This window comes from Typha latifolia, chromosome 6 (genome assembly GCF_019914945.1).
Source record: "Typha latifolia isolate L0001 chromosome 6, TyphaL0001v2, whole genome shotgun sequence".
Taxonomy (NCBI): Eukaryota; Viridiplantae; Streptophyta; class Magnoliopsida; order Poales; family Typhaceae; genus Typha; species Typha latifolia.
Genome location: NC_133091.1, coordinates 105,480 through 125,065, shown reverse-complemented (window position 1 = coordinate 125,065; position 19,586 = coordinate 105,480). Strand labels below are relative to the sequence as shown.

At 43.3% G+C, this 19,586-nt stretch overlaps 3 protein-coding genes across 3 annotated transcripts; 1 reads left to right on the top strand and 2 right to left on the bottom strand.

Annotated features, from left to right (window-relative positions):
- Nucleotides 1-320: 320 nt before the first annotated feature.
- Nucleotides 321-3,323, bottom strand: LOC140790413 (glycerol-3-phosphate 2-O-acyltransferase 6-like). The gene is made up of 2 exons (XM_073140488.1): nucleotides 2,496-3,323; nucleotides 321-1,397 (listed from the first exon to the last, which is right to left on the bottom strand). The coding sequence occupies exons 1-2, from the start codon at nucleotides 3,108-3,110 to the stop codon at nucleotides 528-530; spliced, it is 1,485 nt and encodes a 494-aa protein (XP_072996589.1). The 5' UTR covers nucleotides 3,111-3,323; the 3' UTR covers nucleotides 321-527.
- A 3,924-nt stretch (nucleotides 3,324-7,247) lies between these two features.
- On the top strand, nucleotides 7,248-10,013 carry LOC140790412 (uncharacterized). The gene is made up of 2 exons (XM_073140487.1): nucleotides 7,248-9,246; nucleotides 9,420-10,013. The coding sequence occupies exons 1-2, from the start codon at nucleotides 7,853-7,855 to the stop codon at nucleotides 9,643-9,645; spliced, it is 1,620 nt and encodes a 539-aa protein (XP_072996588.1). The 5' UTR covers nucleotides 7,248-7,852; the 3' UTR covers nucleotides 9,646-10,013.
- A 6,427-nt stretch (nucleotides 10,014-16,440) lies between these two features.
- On the bottom strand, nucleotides 16,441-18,591 carry LOC140790411 (nematode resistance protein-like HSPRO2). The gene has a single exon (XM_073140486.1). It carries the CDS (start codon nucleotides 18,037-18,039, stop codon nucleotides 16,627-16,629), a length of 1,413 nt encoding a protein of 470 aa, XP_072996587.1. The 5' UTR covers nucleotides 18,040-18,591; the 3' UTR covers nucleotides 16,441-16,626.
- Nucleotides 18,592-19,586: the final 995 nt, after the last annotated feature.

The window sequence follows — 19,586 nt, the reverse complement described above, 5'->3', positions numbered from 1 at the left end:
ATAAGACCAATTAAAAGAGCGGGCTAGATGAGGCTATGCGTTCTTTTGATCACTTTAGTTGATATGATCCTCTTTTCCAGTACCATAAGCCACGCCGAGTCCAACTAAAACAAAACAAATGCCATTTGCTGAAATAGAGCTAATGCGCAAAAGCCCAAATTCGATCGTGATAAGGTTTCGTTTAAGGTAATCCCGTGCTTCGGGCCTTTTTCAGATTTACCTGGACATACTCTCTCTGAAACCAAAAGTGGACCAATGCCCGACCTCGGCCCGGCCTATATAGTCCAACCTCAATGCCAAAGGACTTTAAAGAAGGCATATGGGAACAATAATAATGCATTAGATGACAACACGGTCTAATATGATTAATAATATACTGGATGGATAAAAACTCACAACTTCCAAATACATCAATACCCGGAGACTACCCTTTTTCCTTGGAGGAGTAAACTTAAGAATAAGCAAAGACTTGAGAAACAATATTCCAGATGGCAGACGCCAATAATTTCTTTTGTTTTGGGTTCTCGCTAAGCCTTCTCTTTCTTAGAGGGGACCCGACCATCAGTTCCAGCGAGCATCCCATACTTGTCCCTCCTAGTAAAGTTGGTGCACTCGAATCCAAGTTGGCTTCCCAGCACCTTCTGAATATAATTAGCCACCTCAATGGGCGATTTCCCTCCGCTGCACGTGAGCTCCTTGGGAAGCTGGTTCAAGAACGTGATCTCATACGTGGGCCTCGGGTTCATGAAGACGAAGTAGGGATCCATGAACTTGTAACCTCTCGCCGTCGTGCCATGGAACATACCCTGCTTGGTGTTGATCGCAACCGGCACGATACGATCCGTGAGCTCGGCGAAAAGTGCACTAAATCTTAGCAAAAACGGCTCTCTGCAAGTGGTTCCTTCGGGGCAGATCACCAAGTCTCCTTCCTCGAGTAATCTCTTGATGTTTTCAGCGTCCTTATCTCTTTCTCTGGACAAGGCCACAGCTCTGATAGGCGAGATGAGCTCCGAGAACTTACTGATGCTATACGTGACGCAGCTAATCTTGCGGCCGAGGGCGACGGCGGTGACTACGGGGTCGAGCACGGTACGGTGGTTGCAGACGAAGAGGACACCGGGGTGGCCTTTCTTTGGGGGAGGAGGTGGGCTGCCCTTTACGACGAGCTTGATGCCCATGAGCTTGTACATGTAGAAGACGATGCGCTCGGGGAGAGGGATATTGAAGTAGACCCGGACGAGAGAGAGAGCGAAGCCGATGGGAATCCACAGGAAGGTAAGGAGCGCAACCAGAGGAGTGGGGCGTTGAGCTAGCCGACCGTCGTGGACGATGATTGGGCTCAGGAGTTGGTTCGTCGGAACCGGATTGCATTTTGTCGGCGGGACGATGTAAGCTTCCTAACGAATTAAGATGGATTCACAATAAATTACACGAGAAATCGTACTTATTAGCATTTTAACACTATACTGTACCATACATATATATATATGTATGTATGTATGTATGTATGATCCTAATCTCTAATCGATCTGCAAACGTCACACGGCTTGAAAACTTCGATCTGCAAACGTCACACGGCTTGAAAACTTCGAGCTGCAAACGTCACACGGCTTGGAAACTTTAAATTCTTTGGCCTGGCACTTGAAGTGTCCGTAATTATAAATGAAGAATCACGCAGATGTTGCATTGGGTGAATTTGAGAGGTGGAATGAGAGAAGACGGTAGCTGTCAAGAAGTTTACTCGGGGACATACAAATAGACCAACTGGAAATTGATGACATGCATGCCAAGCAAGCAATCAGTTCGGTGGGGGGGGGGGGTTGGTAAATGGCGGTACCCCAACTGTGGCCAATGGGCCGAGAAAAACCCAAACGCCCTTGTATAGTAAAGAATTAATAAGGATGTGGTGAAATACTTGGAAAGGCATTTATTATAAGAGTCTGGACATGTGGAACGGATAGGCTTTGATAGGCCGAGTATTAATGAACGGTGAAGGCAGGTAGATGGGCTGAGATATTGTTCTCTCGGAAGCTACAGAAGAGATGGGGATGGGGCTTGCTAGTTGCTATGTCAGGTGCTGCAATTGCAAAGGACTCCCATAGTTACACTAGGGATCACCAACTATTTCCCTCAACTGGCTACTATTACGGCCCAAAATTTAAGGCCAGGATAAAAAGACATTCGTATTCCATTGGTTCACAATCACAATCACATCAAACAACCAGATCGAGGTAGGTAGGGAAGAATAGCATGGATAAATCCAATAAGAAAACCAGGCCTAAGAACCAATTTATAAAGTGGGCCTCAAATGATCGTGGTTTTTCCGGTCCAGATACGTACATAGTATCCTTTTGTAAGCTTGAATCGGCTCATATACAAAGCGTACCAACCAAAAACTAAACTACCATGCATCGATCTAAGTAAGAAGTAATAATCGATTAAGGAGTTAAAATGATCACACTAAACTAGATTGTAGAGGAAACAAGAGATCGAACCTTGCAGATGGACATGAAATCGAAATCGGTCTCTCTGTCGCCAATTCCGAGATCAGGGACGTCATCACCAAACTCCTTCTGGACGGCCTTCTTCTTGAGTGTGCCAACAAGTACCCCAGGCTTCAAGACGAAGCCGGTGGCCCTTCCAGACTTTGTCACCTCTAGCTCCGTCCCAAGAACCTGATCGGCCCCAAGGAACCTCTTAACGAAGGGCTCGATCATAATTCTGGGGTTAGCCGTGACAACGCACTTCCTGCCGAAAGAGTTGAACACTCTCCAGCTCTCAGGATGCACATCTTCCGCGTAGAATTTAGGCAGCACGGAGCGAGCCACAATCTCGATATCTCTCACTTTTAGCCCCGCGAAGGAAATGTAGATGAGGGTTTGGATAGCCGCGGACTCTGAGAAGAATATGTACGTGGTATACACGAATGGGACGGACAAAAGCAGGAATATCGCCCTCATTAGGCTACCGGCTTCGAGTGCGACGAGCATGAAGTACGGGAAGGAGCTTCGAGAGATGAGAAGAGTGCCATCGAGATCGGCTGCTACGGCTTGATTGGATCTACCTTCTGGGCTACAATTCTTGATGGATCTGAACCTATGAGCGCCCATGTATGCTTAATTTCCTTTAGGATGGAGAGCTAGAGTTAGTAGTGAATCGGAGATCACAAGCACCACTCACAATGAAGGATGTTTGGTGATCTTCCAGCAAAGAGTAGAGGCAAATATAAATGGGCGAGTAGAAAGGCTAAGGCGACGTACAGTTGAGAGCTAACTTCCAGAGAGCGTGATCTACTACGATATTTAAGACGCACCATTTATGTTGCTCTAATTCTTGCTAAGACGTACCTTAGTTGCTTACTGTCGATAGTTTTTTTTTTTTTTCCAAGTCAGCTCAAGAGAAACTTGGTCCTCGTTTTCCTACCAACGTTTGAATCACTATTTTGCCGCTTTGCTCTTGTTTCTTCTTCTTTATTTGCCTAATTCGATTCCTAACCCAAGACATAATTATCGCATTCGTAAAAGCTAGTACAATCACGAGAGTGGGAGATAGTAGGTTCGCACGAGTCCGTTTGTTGGTTGGGAAGTAGGCAGTTGTGTGTTAGCAGTGGTTCATCAATTTTGTTACCCTCTAAAAAAGTTGCTTTTGGGAGCAAACTCAACCCCTACGATCATGTCCCTCTTGGTAAATTACTCCTGTGTACCGTGTACAGTTAATCTTCATCTCCTTTATGATGCATGAACCCCACTTGCATTAACATCGATCGATCTCGCATTAACTACCAACATATATATGGTCCACTGTCTAGTAGGAAAGACTACTGTCTTTTAGGTTTAGCATTGATTCTCTCTCTCTTATATATATATATATATATATATATATATATATATATAAACCAAATCAGATGATTAAGGGAGATGACATTTGCCTTGTTAGTTAGTTGATTTCAATAGCCACACTCCAATATGTCTCCATCAGACACCAGTAGTAGCACAATACCTAATCTATTTCATTAAAACTTAAGATGATCACAATTCGATCGAGAAGAAATGTTTTGGATGACCACTGTATAATAAGAAGTATATATATTTAGTGATCACCACCACCACCTCCGATGAATCTCATTATTAGTGGCGAGCTTGTTTCAAGTAAAGTCTGTATATATATAACCAACGCAAAAATCTTTCTAGTCATCCATAAATCTCGAACCACTCCAATTAAATTGGTAGGATCGATCCTAGCTGGCCATTTGCCTTTCCAACAAATTGAAAGGAGACCTGTAAACCCAATTTGTCGAGAGAGTCAAAAGCGGTTGTTCTGGAATTTAATTCATATAATATAGTACGTGCTACTTGGGATAATTTTTCATTGATTTGATAAAGAAGTTATGGTGACTCATTGATTAAGATGAGGAGGGTTTCCATAATTATATTTAGAAACTTTGCCGAATACGGACCTGGCCATATAAATAAACCAACTGTATACATGCCTTTAGTGCTGGCAATTGAAGGAAGCGAAAGGTAATCAGAGTGAGAGGGGTGAGGTGGTCCTAACAATTGTATTCAATGCTTGGCCGATGTTTGTGCGAATTTGTGATTGTGAAGAGAAGGACCGAGTATTAGTGGACGGCTTTCTGTGAAACCAATTCAGTGCACATGGTTTTGGGCCTTAATTTGTTTCCACCTACCAATATTTCGGTATTACTTCGCCGAGTAGTAAATGAAAGGACTAGCAGATCCAACTCACCCATCCACCCATGAGTCGTCATTAGGAGAGCAAGGAGAGAGATTTAGGTGCTAGATTTGCAATAATCACATTATCCAGTGAAACTTAGGAATGGAAGGCTTCTCTTGGGCCGTCTAGTGGGTCAAACAATTTCGGCCCTAATACTAGGGTTGGTTTCCTTCGGAAACTGGGCCTCCACTGGTAAGTCTCGGCCCTTAATGTTATAATCTTATGCTTCAGCCTAGACCTGAGCCGCAACATGGGCCTTGATAGGAGACACTGTCGTAAACGCAGAAACGCGCATATGAAGGCACCTTTTGAACTCTGGTTTTCTTTTTCTTTTCTGTTTTTTTTTTTAAAAAAAAAGGTAATAAGATGTTTACAAGTCTGATTCTCCAAGATAGTTTGAAGTCATGAAAAATAATGGTATAATAAGAAAAAACATTGTCTCACTCTCTCAAAGCACACACAATAAGTAAAATAAAAAATTCTACTTAAGCCACTACACTGACACAAAAACAATAAAAACTTTCATTGATTTCATCCTCATCGGTGCAATTTTAGATTAGCTAAGAAACAAACTTATAGAAAAAATAAAATATTTTAAAAAAAAATGAGACGTCCACTATATCTTATAAGCCTAGGCAACTACAGGTTCAATGGTGGTATAGGAAAAGAGCGAGTATAACCAAAAGAAATTGACAATTTTCAATAATAGAGACGGCATCAAACACACTAAAAAGAGAAAGAGAGAAGAATAGTAAAAACTAACAAAGGAATTGAAGAGTAAATGAGGAGAATAAGAGAGGAATAAAATTAGGTGAGGCGAAAACAAATTATATCAGCTAAGGAAAAAAGAAAAGTTATTATCATAAAAAGGTGAGAAAAAAGAACTTTTTAATTTAAAGAAATTTATATTTTATAATTTTGTAGAAAACCCGTTGCTGATTTGAACTCTTGGTCACACTGTGTCGATGGGACGGACCTATAAAAAGGAGTATTATTACATTTTATGATGAGGAAATTGATAGAAAATTAATGATCGAGTAGAAATGACAACTCAACTTACGGTGGATATTATCCTGGAAGGAGAATCGTGATTGTGATGTTGCATCCGGAATCAGGTCGCATCGGTGGGGGCGGTCGTATCCGTGATGGGCCCGCCATGCATCAGCTCACGTCTTAAGACACACGGACACACTGAGTTATGTATGAGGCTCTATTGGACTTACCACACAGATATTTTCTACAAGTCTTTGGAGCCCATGCATGTACAACTGTACATCGAACCCATGGCTGACCCTACGTGCCCTTGAAGAACTCAACTCACACTGTCCTACCTTTATTTACTTGCAAATTAAAACCGCCTCGAAGCTTGAAATTTGGCAACTAAAGTAAAATGAATATATTCACTATTTTTTGCACTTGCATGTATCTTCTATCTACTTCCTAAAATATCTTGATAGGACTTTGCCAATAGTTTAAGATATCCGAATGCAAGATTCAATTACTTTGGCCTTTTGCTCACATTTTATATCAGTACGAGTAGAAAATTACCCGTAGAGAGGAGAGAAGGACGACAAACAGTAATCCAAACGATCGATGGGAATATATTATCTTGTCGGAGAAATCACTGCCGCCATCCGGATCATTGCTCGAGACCAGACCATTTTGAGCCGTCCATGTAGCTAGATCTGAATTTAATAATGAAGTTTTATTTGTAAGATGTCCACGTCAAATAGTCTCGGGATCATTACAATTGCACCACCGCTTGGCGTTTCGTTATTCTTCTCTCTCTATAATTTATTTTGAGCCGTTGCTTCATCATCTTTGTCAGATATATTTTTTAACTCGCTCGTCCGCTTCTCACGAAAGAGAACAAAAAAAAAATTGCGTCACCCCCCGATCATCACGGGACGGTGCATGCGACTGCTCTAGATTTTGGGAGAATACAGCTTTGTCCTAATTACATGTACATGTAAATTGGTCCTAAGTTAGATAAATTATATTTAAACTCTGGTCCCAAAATATGGGAAAGCATTGTCATGCATACACTCGAGCTTTCTAGAAGGTTTTTTTTTTTTTTTCTTTCTGTCTTTTGTTAACTTTTTTAATATCGTATTTGTTACAGTTGCATGTAACGTAACCTTTGCGTTTTGATCTTTTTATCGTGCAATAGAATTTAAAGCAATACGTAAGCTAAAGACTTAACTCACCACGAAATCCCGCTAAATTTGCCAAACAACCTTAACAAACTAAAAAGGAAATGAATGACAACAGTGCTAGCTGCTAAGTTGTGAGGAGGTGCACACGTGCCACTCTTTACGATCGACGCGTGAGATGTGAAAGTTGGAACGGAAGGCTCAAGGTTTCACGTTTTCACGGCCGCGCGGTTATTGTCCGGTAGCGGTGGCTCTCGTGAGCTGAGGCTGACGCGTGCGTGCATAGGTTAACTTCTCTTGATCACTTTCATTCATTCAAGTCGAAACGCAGCCCAACACCCCCTTTGTTTTGTTAACTTTCTATGGTAGTGCTGACATGGCGGCCCATGATATTTTCCCTCCTCCACCCACCGCTCGTTAGATGCTGAGAGGAGTCACGAATTGCTAAGAGTGTATAAACTAATATAGTAGCCCTCGCAGGAAGGAGCCTATTCGTTAGAGTGCATTTCTGTCTAGATTGTTATAACGATATACATATATTGTGTATTAGAGAACGTGAGGTGAATGTACGAACTAAGGCAGTGGGCCAACCGCCCCCTCCCCCCGCCATCTCTTAGGCCAAATAAATTCCTCCCCAGCTTATCGAACTAAATCGACTTCTAAAGCCTCTCTCTCTCTCTCTCTCTCTCTCTCTCTCTCTCTCTCTCTCTCTCTCAAAGACACCAAAAACAAACTTGCGCTAGTATTACAATCTACCCACACTTTAGTCTATACTATATATATATAGGTATAGGTATATGTTCACGGGCTCTGCGGGAGTTTGACCATCCCTTTGTTATTCGTGTTGAATTGATCCAAGTATTCCCCATTTGAGATAGCCTTGTATATAGGATCGAGTGGGGGCGGTGAGGGGTTTTAGAGTGTTTCTTTCGGTCGAGAGGGGGGGTTGGGGGAGCAAAAAGGTAATGGGAGTCCAGGTCGCCGGGTCGAGCTTGCATTGGTCTCAGCTGATGCCGACCATAACCCATCCCGCTTCCTCTCAGACCCTCGCTTCCCTCGTCCGCTCCAAGAGGACCGCCTCTCCGTTCCTCGGATCTGGCTACAGTAAGCTAGCAAGAAGTCGATCGATGGAGATGCACAAGCACCCACGGAAAAGGGGGAGCAAGGAACCGACACTACGAAGGGCTTTCAGTGCCAGCCTCGATAGCTTCCTCGGCGACAGTGACGAAGACGAGGAGGAATTTGTGCGCAGGATTCAGGAGCTCGTCGAGGAAAGCAATCTCGATCCGACGGAGTCTAGAAATCGCAAAGCAGAGAGTAGCAGAGGAGATCATGCGTCGACAAATTCCTCCTCTTCCTACTCCTCCTCGTCTGCTTGGAGTTCGATTTGGCCGGATCAAGACTCGATCGTGCCGGCGAGCCTGGAGCGCAAGGCGAACAGCGTGGATCTTCCCCTCTCGCTCCGGATCATAAAGCGGAAGAAGAAGCTGCAGCTCCGATGGGAGGAGGGTTTCCGAGAGGCGGGGGAGTCGGCCCGTTGCTCGGTGAACAAGGCATTCTCCTCCATGGTGTTCATCATCCGTGAACTTCAGTCCTACGCTCTCATGATGCGGGAATCCCTCCTCTACGAGGATCTTAAGGGGGTCCTCGCACACGTCCAGCACGAGATGCACGCCTCCTTCGTCTGGCTCTTCCAACACATCTTCTCTTGCACGCCGACCCTTATGATTTCCCTCATGCTCCTCCTCGCCAATTTCACCGTCTATTCCATGGGCAACAACGTTGCCGCCGCCGCCGCCGCCGTCGCGGCGCAGACTACTTCCCACGCAAAATCCGCGGTGGCGGCCGTCGTCGTCGAGAGCCCCCATAGCAAAAGCCATCGGCCGCTGTTCGATCCGGCGCCGGTCAAGACGTTCTCTATCGGAGGGAACGGCGGCGGGAAGGTGAGACGGCCGCCTGTGGCGGCGGACGACGGACCGTCGGATGGGTCTCACCAGAGACGAGCGATTCTTCCAGAACAAATCTCGACCGTCGCCGCCGCGGTGTCAGAGGAAGGAGGTGGAATCGAAGAGGGTCAGACGGCGCAGGTGGTGGAGGAGGACGAAGCGACGGTTTGGAACAGAGTGTTGGAGGAGGCTTCGAGAATGCAAGGGAGCCTGAGGCACGAATCGCTCACAGATCCGGAAGTTTTGAAGCGGCTCGTGTCGCCGGTTACTGTGGAGCTAGAGGTGGAAGAATCCAAGGATTACTTGAGAAGAGATCTAATGTATCAAGAGGCTGTTTCCAAGGACCCGGACAACTCTCTCCTCCTCTCCAATTTTGCTCAGCTACTTTATATCGTCCTCCACGACCATGACAGGTACCAAGAAAAAAAACACCTTGAATTCGATTATTGTTATTTCGATTGTTCAAATTAACCTGCATCAGTAGATCGATAGATGCATTGGCCTCTAGCACGCACGCTGTTTTTGTTTGTTTTTAATAGATATATTTTTAAGTAAGGTAGCTCTTGTCATTAATTTTATTGGACAGAGCGGAGCATTACTTTAAGAGGGCAATTCGGGTGGAACCGGCGGACGCCGAGTCGTTGTGCCGGTATGCGACCTTCTTGTGGGTGGTTAAGAAGGATCTGGAAGCAGCGGAGGAGACCTACCTGGAAGCCATCGCGGCGGACCCGGGAAACTCCCACTACGCCGCCAACTACGCGCACTTCTTGTGGAGCACCGGAGGGGAGGATACCTGCTACCCTCTCGATTAAAAAGTTCATGAAACGCGCGCTCACGGTAGAAAGAAAATTACGCCGTACTGTTATTATGTATGTATGTATGTATGTATGTATGTATGTATGTATGTTTTGGTTAATTAATGCTATATAGGTAACGAGACAGAGCATGTGTATAGAGAATCTGTTAAGCCGTAGAGCAGCCAGATGGAGATGTCGACTCCTATCGGCTGAATGGGTGGGATGATTAAAAAAAAAAAAGGCTCTCTCGTCTTTTAAGAATTCTGTTTCTGTCTAGTACTGTTGAAACGAGGGAGAATTGATGAACGCAGCGTCAGTAATAATGTCATTCTTGTAACTAATACTAGAACAAGCAATGAAAAATTTGTACGAGTCCCGTGACACACACTCTCTCCATCGACTTTGTGATATATATAAACGAAAGAATGAAAAAATATATATTCTGGAACCTGATATAGTAGTAGAAAGCCTTGCAAAAAGATCATAGATACATGACTCTCTCCTCAGTCCTCACTATAAGTTAGATGTTTCCTGTTTCATGACTCTCTCATTCTTTCTAGAACACAGCAGTCTTTCTGGAATATACTGGCAGAAGGATCTCGGAGCGCGGGTCACCTCGCTGGTTCACTAAATATTAAATAAGTAGCGTCTTCATCTCCGTGAGTCGGTTAACGAACAAAGAGAATGAAAGAAATATAATAATAATAGTAATATATATATATATATATATATTAAAAATACATAAAATAAGGAGGAGGAGAAGAAGAAGAAGAATAATCCACATGACATTATAAATAAAAAATTGTGGAATGGACGATGAGATAGATATAAGAGTGCACGGAATTTTGAGCAATAGAGGAGGAGGCGAAAAGAGTCAAAAGTAGTAGCCAAGAGCAATAAAGCATTAATGTGTCCATCGAATACACATTCATGCATTTTGACCACATAATACAAGTAATTTTCACCGCCTCCCCTCCTGTATACAATAATTGAAGCTGAATATTCATCGTTTCTTCTTTAAAGCGATGGATGCATGGTACGGCAGCCAAAGCATAAAATAAACACGTGTTACTAATTTTTTTGTAATAAAAAGTATATCTTAAGTCTTTTTGCTTCTGGGCCAAATATATGGTGCAGAACGCCAAGCTACAAAGTTGGACATTATGAACACAATTCATTTCCTCACTCAGTTAATTTTTTGCTTCTGTTTAGACAATTTGTATAATGGTCCTGGTTTTATCACATATAGTTTTTTTTTTTACATAAAATATTTATCACTTATAGTTGTTAATGAACTGACTACTTGCACATAGAAAGCAGGGAGATATGTGATATTTAGAGGTTGCGGAAAATTTTATGGAGAGAGGATTTGTCAAAGATTGGACGTGAACGTGAATTTGTGTTCTTGTCCTTTTGTGTCATACCAAACACTAGTTAAAATAGTTTAGTGGGGACTAAGACGCACACTTGATTATAAATAAGTCTCCACGGAACGTGACAACGACTATTTCACTAATCTGCATGCTGAGGATAAGTATGAAATACTATAGTTTAATGCCTCTAATAGACTCCATCCGAAATCCTAAGCTATTCAATTTCTCTGTGATGTGCATCGTATAATTTAATCAAAAATCGCATATTAATAACTTTCCCTAACTCCTGTCTAATGATCTGAAAAAAAAAAAAAGAAACAGAGAGTTGTAGATCGTCGCATTACAGATCACTCGCTACAGACATCCATATATTGCTCAAACATGATGGATGGTGTAGTGCAAGGGTTCCCCAATATAAAATGGACACACCTTCTGGTCCATTGTAACCAATATTTTTGTGTCTAAGCATATGGATTATATGTAAGACAGTCTCGTATGGCAGCAAAAAGGTTGGTTCATAAGTTTTATCTAATTGGGCGCCCATGACGAACAGTATCAGTGTCCCAAAATTCAATACCTTTCATACTCATATTCACGTGGCCACCTTGTGGATTTATATCAGATTAGCCCCAATGCACGTGAAAAAGGCCATACATATACCTGTTTACTACACAACGAAAGAGCTAGCTAGAGACCCGAAAGCGAACGTCTTGTTTAGTTATGGCCTGATTAATTTTAAGCAGCTAATCCAGAAACATAGAGCACTAATTAATCCTATATATGCTTGACGTGTCACTACTACTACTTCTTCAACTCTCCTATGATTCTGTTATCTTGATGCATTAGCTTCAAGCTTCTATAATTCAAGTGACACTTGATGTATTTGGCTTCAAGCTGCAGCTTATAATTAATTTATATACGGTGATAAACTTATGCAACACATATCCTGTGGTATTATTTGAGTTTGTCGTGTTTGAGAATTGAGAGTGATGAAGGATGCATTGAATTTGGTGCCGGGACTCGCAAAGACTGGCCGTCCAATGTGATGTGATCAGGAGACAACGAACCAAGGGCTTATCTTTCAAATTGATGGGTCCCTTGATGATGATCATCATTTGCATATGTCATTTATTTTTTTATTTAATTTGTATCCGGATTATAAGACGTTAATTTGCTTAATTTTCAGTATCTGATCATGGGGCATGGAACGGTGCGGAGGGTACCACTTTGTGTAATAATAAATAGTAAAGGACATTAATATTAGGATTTTAAACGTTTCCAACTGCATGTATATATGTCTTCCAATTATTTATGTAGGATTTAATATCCTCTGGGAAAAGATATAAGAGTAAATCCGAGAGATATTCTACCAAGAGAGTTGGCTGGGACCGCCGAGCAAAGTCGAACATAAGGAAGAAGCCCAATTGGAATATTTCCAAAAGGGCCCATGCTGTTCTTATGTGGATCAAGGTGGTCCAGAGTCTAATTTATTTGGGCACAATTGTGAATAAACCAAGATGCCCAAATTGAGATTTCGCCAAATGAGCTCATATATTACAAGTTTGATATATGAGAATATAGCTTGAACAAGCCTCTCACAATTTAGAGAAACATAAATAATTCAACAGTGAACATATTACATCAAAATCACAAGGTAAAGAAAAAATAATTAGGACCAAGCATTGCAGTGGAATATAGGATTCAATTAATTTTGTCACAACAATCATACTAACATCATAGACTGATCAGTTAATAAGAAGAAAATAAATAATTTAAAAAGGCCAAAATTCATGGCACATGCTTCAATAGATATAGTGGCAAGAGTATAAAGAGGCAGTGATGGCTGCTAAGACAAGAGAGGAGCAACAGCGGAGGAGGAAGGTTGGCACAGACAAAGTGGTTAGAGAGATGAGGTGGAGCCTAATGTCATCGACACGTGCGAGTGTAGAGTCGGAGGATAAGGAGATGAGGTGGATATAAAAGACGACCAAGGAGAGGAGTTTGAATATTGACAATAGTTAGAGAAAAAGGAAGAACAAAAGGGAAGAAAAAAGAAATTTTGATAAATCCTGTCTAAAACGGAGAAAGATCTCTCCGCTCCCTAAACGACTTATGCTTAGATCGGAGAGAGATGGAAAGAGCTCTCTCCAGAAGACAAGAGGTAAAAACAATTGAAATCTAGCAAAGTTAAAGCCGACAGCAGCATCTCCAAAATATATGGAGATGTTCAACTTGCTCAAAAGTCTTAGAAAGCCCAACACTCCGGAGGTGCTTCTTAATTAACCGATTCCAACAGAGACAACCTACTAAGACAAAGCCAATTTTGAAGAAGTGAGTTAGTTGGGCTGGAATCAACACGATTCATGGGTCGTATTACTTGACGATCTTCTAAAAAACAATACCGTAAGTTATTGAGAAAATACAATTAACTGCTCGATTTATTAGTAGAAAACCTAGAGTAAATTGAGAGCATTACATTAGATCATCAATTTATTAAAACGGCCAACCGGAAAGCATGTATATTGATTATACTAAGAAATCAATGAAAAAAATAAGGAAGAAGGAAAAAAAAAGAGAGGTGAAATCGATATAAAATTGAATGGTCAATTGAAACCTTGCGCTTAAAGAGTCGGCAACAATGCAAATACAGCCCGTGAAATGATCATCTTAGGTAAGCTGGTAGATAATGGTGAATTTATTTAAGACTTTTAACGCTTCTCTTAGTCCTCTGGGTGTGCGTGTGTGTGTGTGTGTGTGTGTGTGTTTGAACTTCAAAACCTCCTATCCTCTACAAGATTAGACGTGTAAAAATTAAAAATATTGCGGAAAATTGGACTTAGGACATCTTAAAGAACGCTAAATAAATGTCTTCTCCTTTTGATGGTGGAGAAATAGGATTTTCTTGCTAATTTTTTACGAGGAGAGAGGTTACTGGGTATTTGGAAACCTTGTGAAAATTTATTCCTTGTCTTAACGGCTAGCTTTCACTTGCCAACGATTCCGATCGGGAGGTCGGCGATTTTTAGAACGAGTTGTGCTAAAAAAATGGAAGCTGAGGCGTTACTTAGCAGACGCGGCATTTTAGCCATCAGATTTGCTTCAGATTGACGGCTATTAATGCCTTAGTTATTAAACAGCTAATTAAGACGATATTATAAAGACAAGAGCAAATTACCGCCTGCTACCGTAACTGCACTACTTTCTCTTTCTTTACTCCTCTATTTCTCGCCCTCCCACGAATTTAGCACACCACCCAAAAATCTACGCCATTCCCATTTTTAGACCATACCGATCCCAACATCCCTTCTCCAGCTTCTCAGTACCCTTCTTCTTCTCTTCTTGTTATAGCTAGTTTTCTTACTTATGGAATCCAGTCTACATCCGACGCCACTGGAGAGGTTTCTCTCTAGCTCTTGTCGTGGTGATCACTGTAATGTGTCCGGTGCCGTCGGACCGTATGGTGGAATAGTAGGTGTTCCTCCGAGTGGTATTTTGTTAGATGGATCGAGCTATTATGGTGGTTTACATGGTGTTAATGTCGGGGTCATGGCAAGAAAAGAGACTAGTAAAGCAGCGAAGAAGGTGCAACGCAGTTCTGCTCCTTCTTCTACGAATGTCGTCAAAGGTCAATGGACGGCGGAGGAGGATAGGTAACTAAATAAAAGCTTCAAGAGACATTACATATGTAGTGTAGGTCTCTCGGAAAATTTACTATATATATATATATATATATATATATATATAAATTTTTTATTTTGGGGGGGTGCTGCAGGCTGTTAGTCCGATTGGTGAAGCAATATGGCATTAGGAAATGGTCCCACATTGCGAAAAATTTGGTCGGTCGGATAGGGAAGCAGTGCAGAGAAAGATGGCATAATCATCTACGTCCCGATATCAAGGTTAATTATATAGATCTAGTTATTATTCTTGAATGTTTTCAGCTTTGATAATTATAATTCACTTAGTTGGATGATCATTCTCGTGCGTGTACTGATGCATGTTAATTTATTGGCACTGCAGAAGGAAACTTGGACCGAAGAAGAAGAAAGTCTGCTCGTTGAAGCCCACAAGAAGTTGGGAAACAGATGGGCGGAGATTGCAAAGCAAATCCCTGGCAGATCCGAGAACTCCATTAAGAACCATTGGAATGCTACCAAGAGGAGACAGAATGCGAAAAGAAAGCGCAAACGAAATGTAGGTCAAGGTGGAAGACCTAAGCCATCTATCCTACAGGACTACATCAGAAGTAAGATCACCGTCAGCCTCAATGATTTTTGCACTACAAAGAACAACACTATTGCGAACCCAACAAGCTCATTTGCAATACCATTAGCCAATGACTCCCCTAGCTCAACTGCAACACATTTGGAGGATGGAATACCACCTATGGCGAGACTCTTTGATCTCTCTGTTGGTACTTGTGTGAAAGACGGTGGATTTCATTTTGTCAACAAGCAAGAATATCCTTGCATTAATCTTGATTCGCTAGATTTCTCGGGATTCGACAATGATGACTACTACTTCTCGGACATTGAAGAATGCAACCTACTCGCTTCTCCACAGCCGGCACCTGACTTGGTATACCGCGGGCAAATTGCAATGGATTGTAATCCGAACAGTTATGCATGTGATACCCATCTCAGTTCAGACAAGTCTCTTTGCTATACGTCTTCTGCAGGCGATATGTTCGACAAGTCGGTGTTTCTCAACGATCAAGCTTCTTCGAGCTACAAGGGAGATATGGATCTGATGGAGATGATGACCTTGCAAATTTCTCAGTGTCAGTGTCAGTCTCAGTCTCAGTCTCAGTCCCAGAGTAGCAGTTGTAATGGTACTTCTGACGAGCTCTGACGATATGACTAACTATACGTCCATTTAAAAAAATAATAATAATTATAAAGAAACAAAAGTCTCGGTCATCAAAGGGTGGAATTACTGCGTGCTTTTTATTTTTTTTCCTAATACTTGCCGTATTGGTTTCAGTGCAATACAGATACCGTTAGAGCTGGCTACTTAATATTTTACATCCTTTTGCATGAAAATTTTGTTTTGTCAGTGAATTTTTGTCTTACAGTCACCGCTTCACGAATTGCATGAGGCGAAGGAGGCTACTAGAATTAGTTCTCCAAGAAAGTGCGTCGTGCCCAACGTTTGCCTACTCTGTAGTTGTGAGAGCCCCAGTAGACAATTCTCGTGGCCCATAACGATAACGTATGCTTGCTTGCACCACTACCTTCGATCGCGATTCGCGAATGCCAAAAAAGATGTTTGGGCTTGTAATGGCCAGGTCCTATCCACGTGATCATTTTTGTAGTGAAACAAATGATATTTAAGGTCCAGAAAGCCCATTGGACCGGCCCAATGCTGGATTTTAACCTGACCTGTAAATCGCGCCTAACGTATTGTGACGTTTAAAAAACAAAATGAAAAGTGATCATAAATTCCAACCACTCTTAGCGTACTATAATTCCATTGATGAATCAAAGAAGTAGAGATGCAATAAAACTTGTTTGGCCAAAAAAAAAAAAAAAGGTAGTGAAAAGTATAAATAAACAAATGGGACATAACTATAATCACCCGATTCATCCTAAGTATCTATCTACTCCTGCAAGTAGTAGAACGACTAGCAAGTCGTCCTTGGTCTACTCTGATTCGAAGCAGAAGAAGAGTTGCCCAGCTCGTTCTGCCAGAAGGCCCCAAGGAAAGTCTTAGCCGCATCCAAGCTTGGGAAATACGGTGGCTCAACGAACATCTGCGACAGCGAATCCAACGACTCCGAGGGCAAGAAGAGCGCCTTATTCCCACTCGCTTCCAAGCTCCCCATCACCGCCACGATCAATTGCCGGTACCCAAAGAAGAATCCCCTCACCGCCTTCTCAATCGCTTGGAACGCCTGCAGCAAATCGATCCTCCCCGTGCTATCTCCTACCCCACGCCTCCTGCTGTGGAACAACCTCATCGCTGCGTCCTGCACACGTGGCCCACCGTTGGGGTCCACCTCCACGCCCAATACCCACGGCACCTTCCGCTTTAGATCCCTCGAGGCATTAGTGACGTGGAGCAGGGCGGCGGATCTGAAGCAGAACGCCTCCGAACCCGAGCTGGCCCGGATGGCGAGCTGGCTCTTGAGTTTGAGGAAATCGTCGGGATCCATTAGGAGGTGGAGGTCTTCGATCTCGCTTAGAAGCTTCCAGATTCTTTCTAGAAGCCAGCAATCGCTCGCGGCTTTTTCCCAATCCTTGGCGTCGATTCGATCCGCGATCCGTGAGAGAAGCTCTCGCGCTGCGAAGAGCCACGATTCCAAGATCTGGTGGACGGTGAAGAGCGTCTCGTTTTCGCGGTTCCTCTTCGATTCGAAGGGGGTCTTCTTGAGGGAGTGGAGCTCCGACGGCCGGACGACGAGGTCGTACTCGAGAGAGGGCTTTCCGGCGAGATTGGGCTCCCCGAGCCCTAGAGTGAAGGGACACCGATGCATCCAGCTCTCGATCTGGTACAGGATCTTGGAGGCGACGTCCTCGGATTTCTCCCACGTTGCGAGTCTCGGAAGCAGGCTCGCGTCGCTCGTCCGGCTAACCACAGCGCTCGCCCCGGGAAGCTTCCACACCTCCTGCGAGCTCCGGTCCCGTGAGAGCACGCCATCCGACGAGCTCAGCCCGGAGATCGGCGCACCGCTGGCGATATCCTCGTCCTCGCAGACTGCGGCGATGAGCTCGATCTGCCGGGCGGCGAGGGATTCAAGGTGGCGCTTCCACTCGCGGTGGTTGGCGTAGGGTCGGGGATCGGATAGGGCAAGGGATACGAAGCGGAAGGTGATCTCCAAGGCTTGCAAGGCGGGCTTCAGGAGTGGTTCGTTCTTCCAGTCGGGGAAGTCCTTGGAGCTCCATAGCTTGGCGAGCTCCGGGAGACGGAGGTAGTGTTCGTAAGCGGCTGTGCCGGAAGCGTCTCCTAACAGTTGCTGCGAAGAGCTGGAGTTGGAGGCATACGGATTTCTATCGGATAGTCCCTGCGAAATGGATGATATATCTGGGCTTGCCATAGTTATTCTAGATCCGTTACCCAGTCCAACTGGAAAACTAGGAAGCTAATGATAAGAATGGGTTTGTGGGAGAAGAGTTGGAAGATTTTGGTTTGCTTATTTTAGAAAGAGGAGATGGAAGGAGGAGAAGATATATATAGTAGGAAGCCAGGGGGGGGTCCCATAATAAGGATTAGTTGAACATAGCAGAGACGTGTGGAAGAAGGGCCAATTTGAAATTCCAATCCGCGGCGGTGGACGCGAAAAGTAGAAAGGTCCGGACTCGGGATACATATACAAATTGAAGATGAGAACGATCTTATCCAAACGCCTAACCTAACGCAGCACGTCTTCCTTGTACCCACTTTTGCTACATTCACTTTAATTTGGTCTTTGGATAATGATACCACTGAGTTTACACAGCTGCCCTCCTTATCCGCTTAATGCCCAATGGTCTCTCACGTTCGCCACGAGTGAGTAGTCGGCACCAAATTGGGCGGCCAAACTTTTCTCTTTCTTTTTTAATTTTTATTGGAAAGTGAAATAAATAAACAAATAAATAGCTCTTCTTCTTTTTGATTGGGAAAATGAGTTGCCAAGTTTTGACGACGGCCAGCGGGTACACTAATGGAAGCGATCGATCGTGAAGGTTCCTTAATTGGTGGGCGACTGTACTTAATAGTCAATCAAACAGTGATTTACCTTATGGGAGTTTGACTCGGATAGCACAAAACACCCGTAATTCAAGGTGAGGGGAGGGGAAGAGAATGAATTATGCTTCGAGTATGGAAGCATGTTGTTCCCTAATTGCTGATTTATTTTTGTCCTCCTTAAAACTCAAATGTGTAAATACTAAATAGTTGACCCGTAAGTACCTGCCATGCACCACAGGATTAGAGTAAGATAACTGATATCTATGTGATGCGTGCATGTACAAAAATACTAGCCTCATCAGTCCGCTATAAAGTTATTATTAATATACGCCCATAACAGGAGAGATGAACGCTCTCTCTATCCATATCAATATTTGGTGTGGATTCGTGGTTATTTAGCAGCCAGACACTGTAGATCGTGCGGCGTGATATTTATCCGCTGGCCAATGCCGTGCCACAATTATATCTCTCACCGGATTCACGTATTCTTTCCTGTAGAGTTATGGAAGTGAGATCTGGGACCACGTTTGCGGGGGGAATCTCATTGTTAAAATTTTCGTTTTCGTACCCAAGCCAATATACACTGAATAAATCCTAGTCGGTTGGCGCACATGCCGTCCTAAGTCTATCAGTCCTTTGAAGGAATGGTCGAGTAGCTCTCAATGTCGGATAATTAAAGCCAGCTCCGTTTTTTGAGATGTTTTTCGCTCGCAGTTGGCTACGTCTCAAAGACTTGAAGAAGCGTCCATGCTTTAAAATCCTTCTGGTTGCATCTATGACACAGCCAGATTCGCCATGCGTCGATTGCTCATTGGGTGAGAGAAAGGCTCAAAACAGGAAGCAAAGGAAAAGGAGAGCAAAAAGCCCATGTGAGCCGTGCCAGCTCTGCAAACGCGGTGCGCCATGTGAGATGCC

What these genes read in the sequence shown, in the direction of transcription:
- LOC140790413 (XM_073140488.1), bottom strand. Translation starts at nt 3,110, where the DNA reads ATGGGCGCTCATAGGTTCAGATCCATCAAGAATTGTAGCCCAGAAGGT. An exon ending in ATTTCATGTCCATCTGCAAG is followed by an intron (nt 1,398 to 2,495) that starts GTTCGATCTCTT and finishes TTAATTCGTTAG; the next exon opens with GAAGCTTACATCGTCCCGCC.
- LOC140790412 (XM_073140487.1), top strand. Translation starts at nt 7,853, where the DNA reads ATGGGAGTCCAGGTCGCCGGGTCGAGCTTGCATTGGTCTCAGCTGATG. An exon ending in GTCCTCCACGACCATGACAG is followed by an intron (nt 9,247 to 9,419) that starts GTACCAAGAAAA and finishes TTTATTGGACAG; the next exon opens with AGCGGAGCATTACTTTAAGA.
- LOC140790411 (XM_073140486.1), bottom strand. Translation starts at nt 18,039, where the DNA reads ATGGCAAGCCCAGATATATCATCCATTTCGCAGGGACTATCCGATAGA.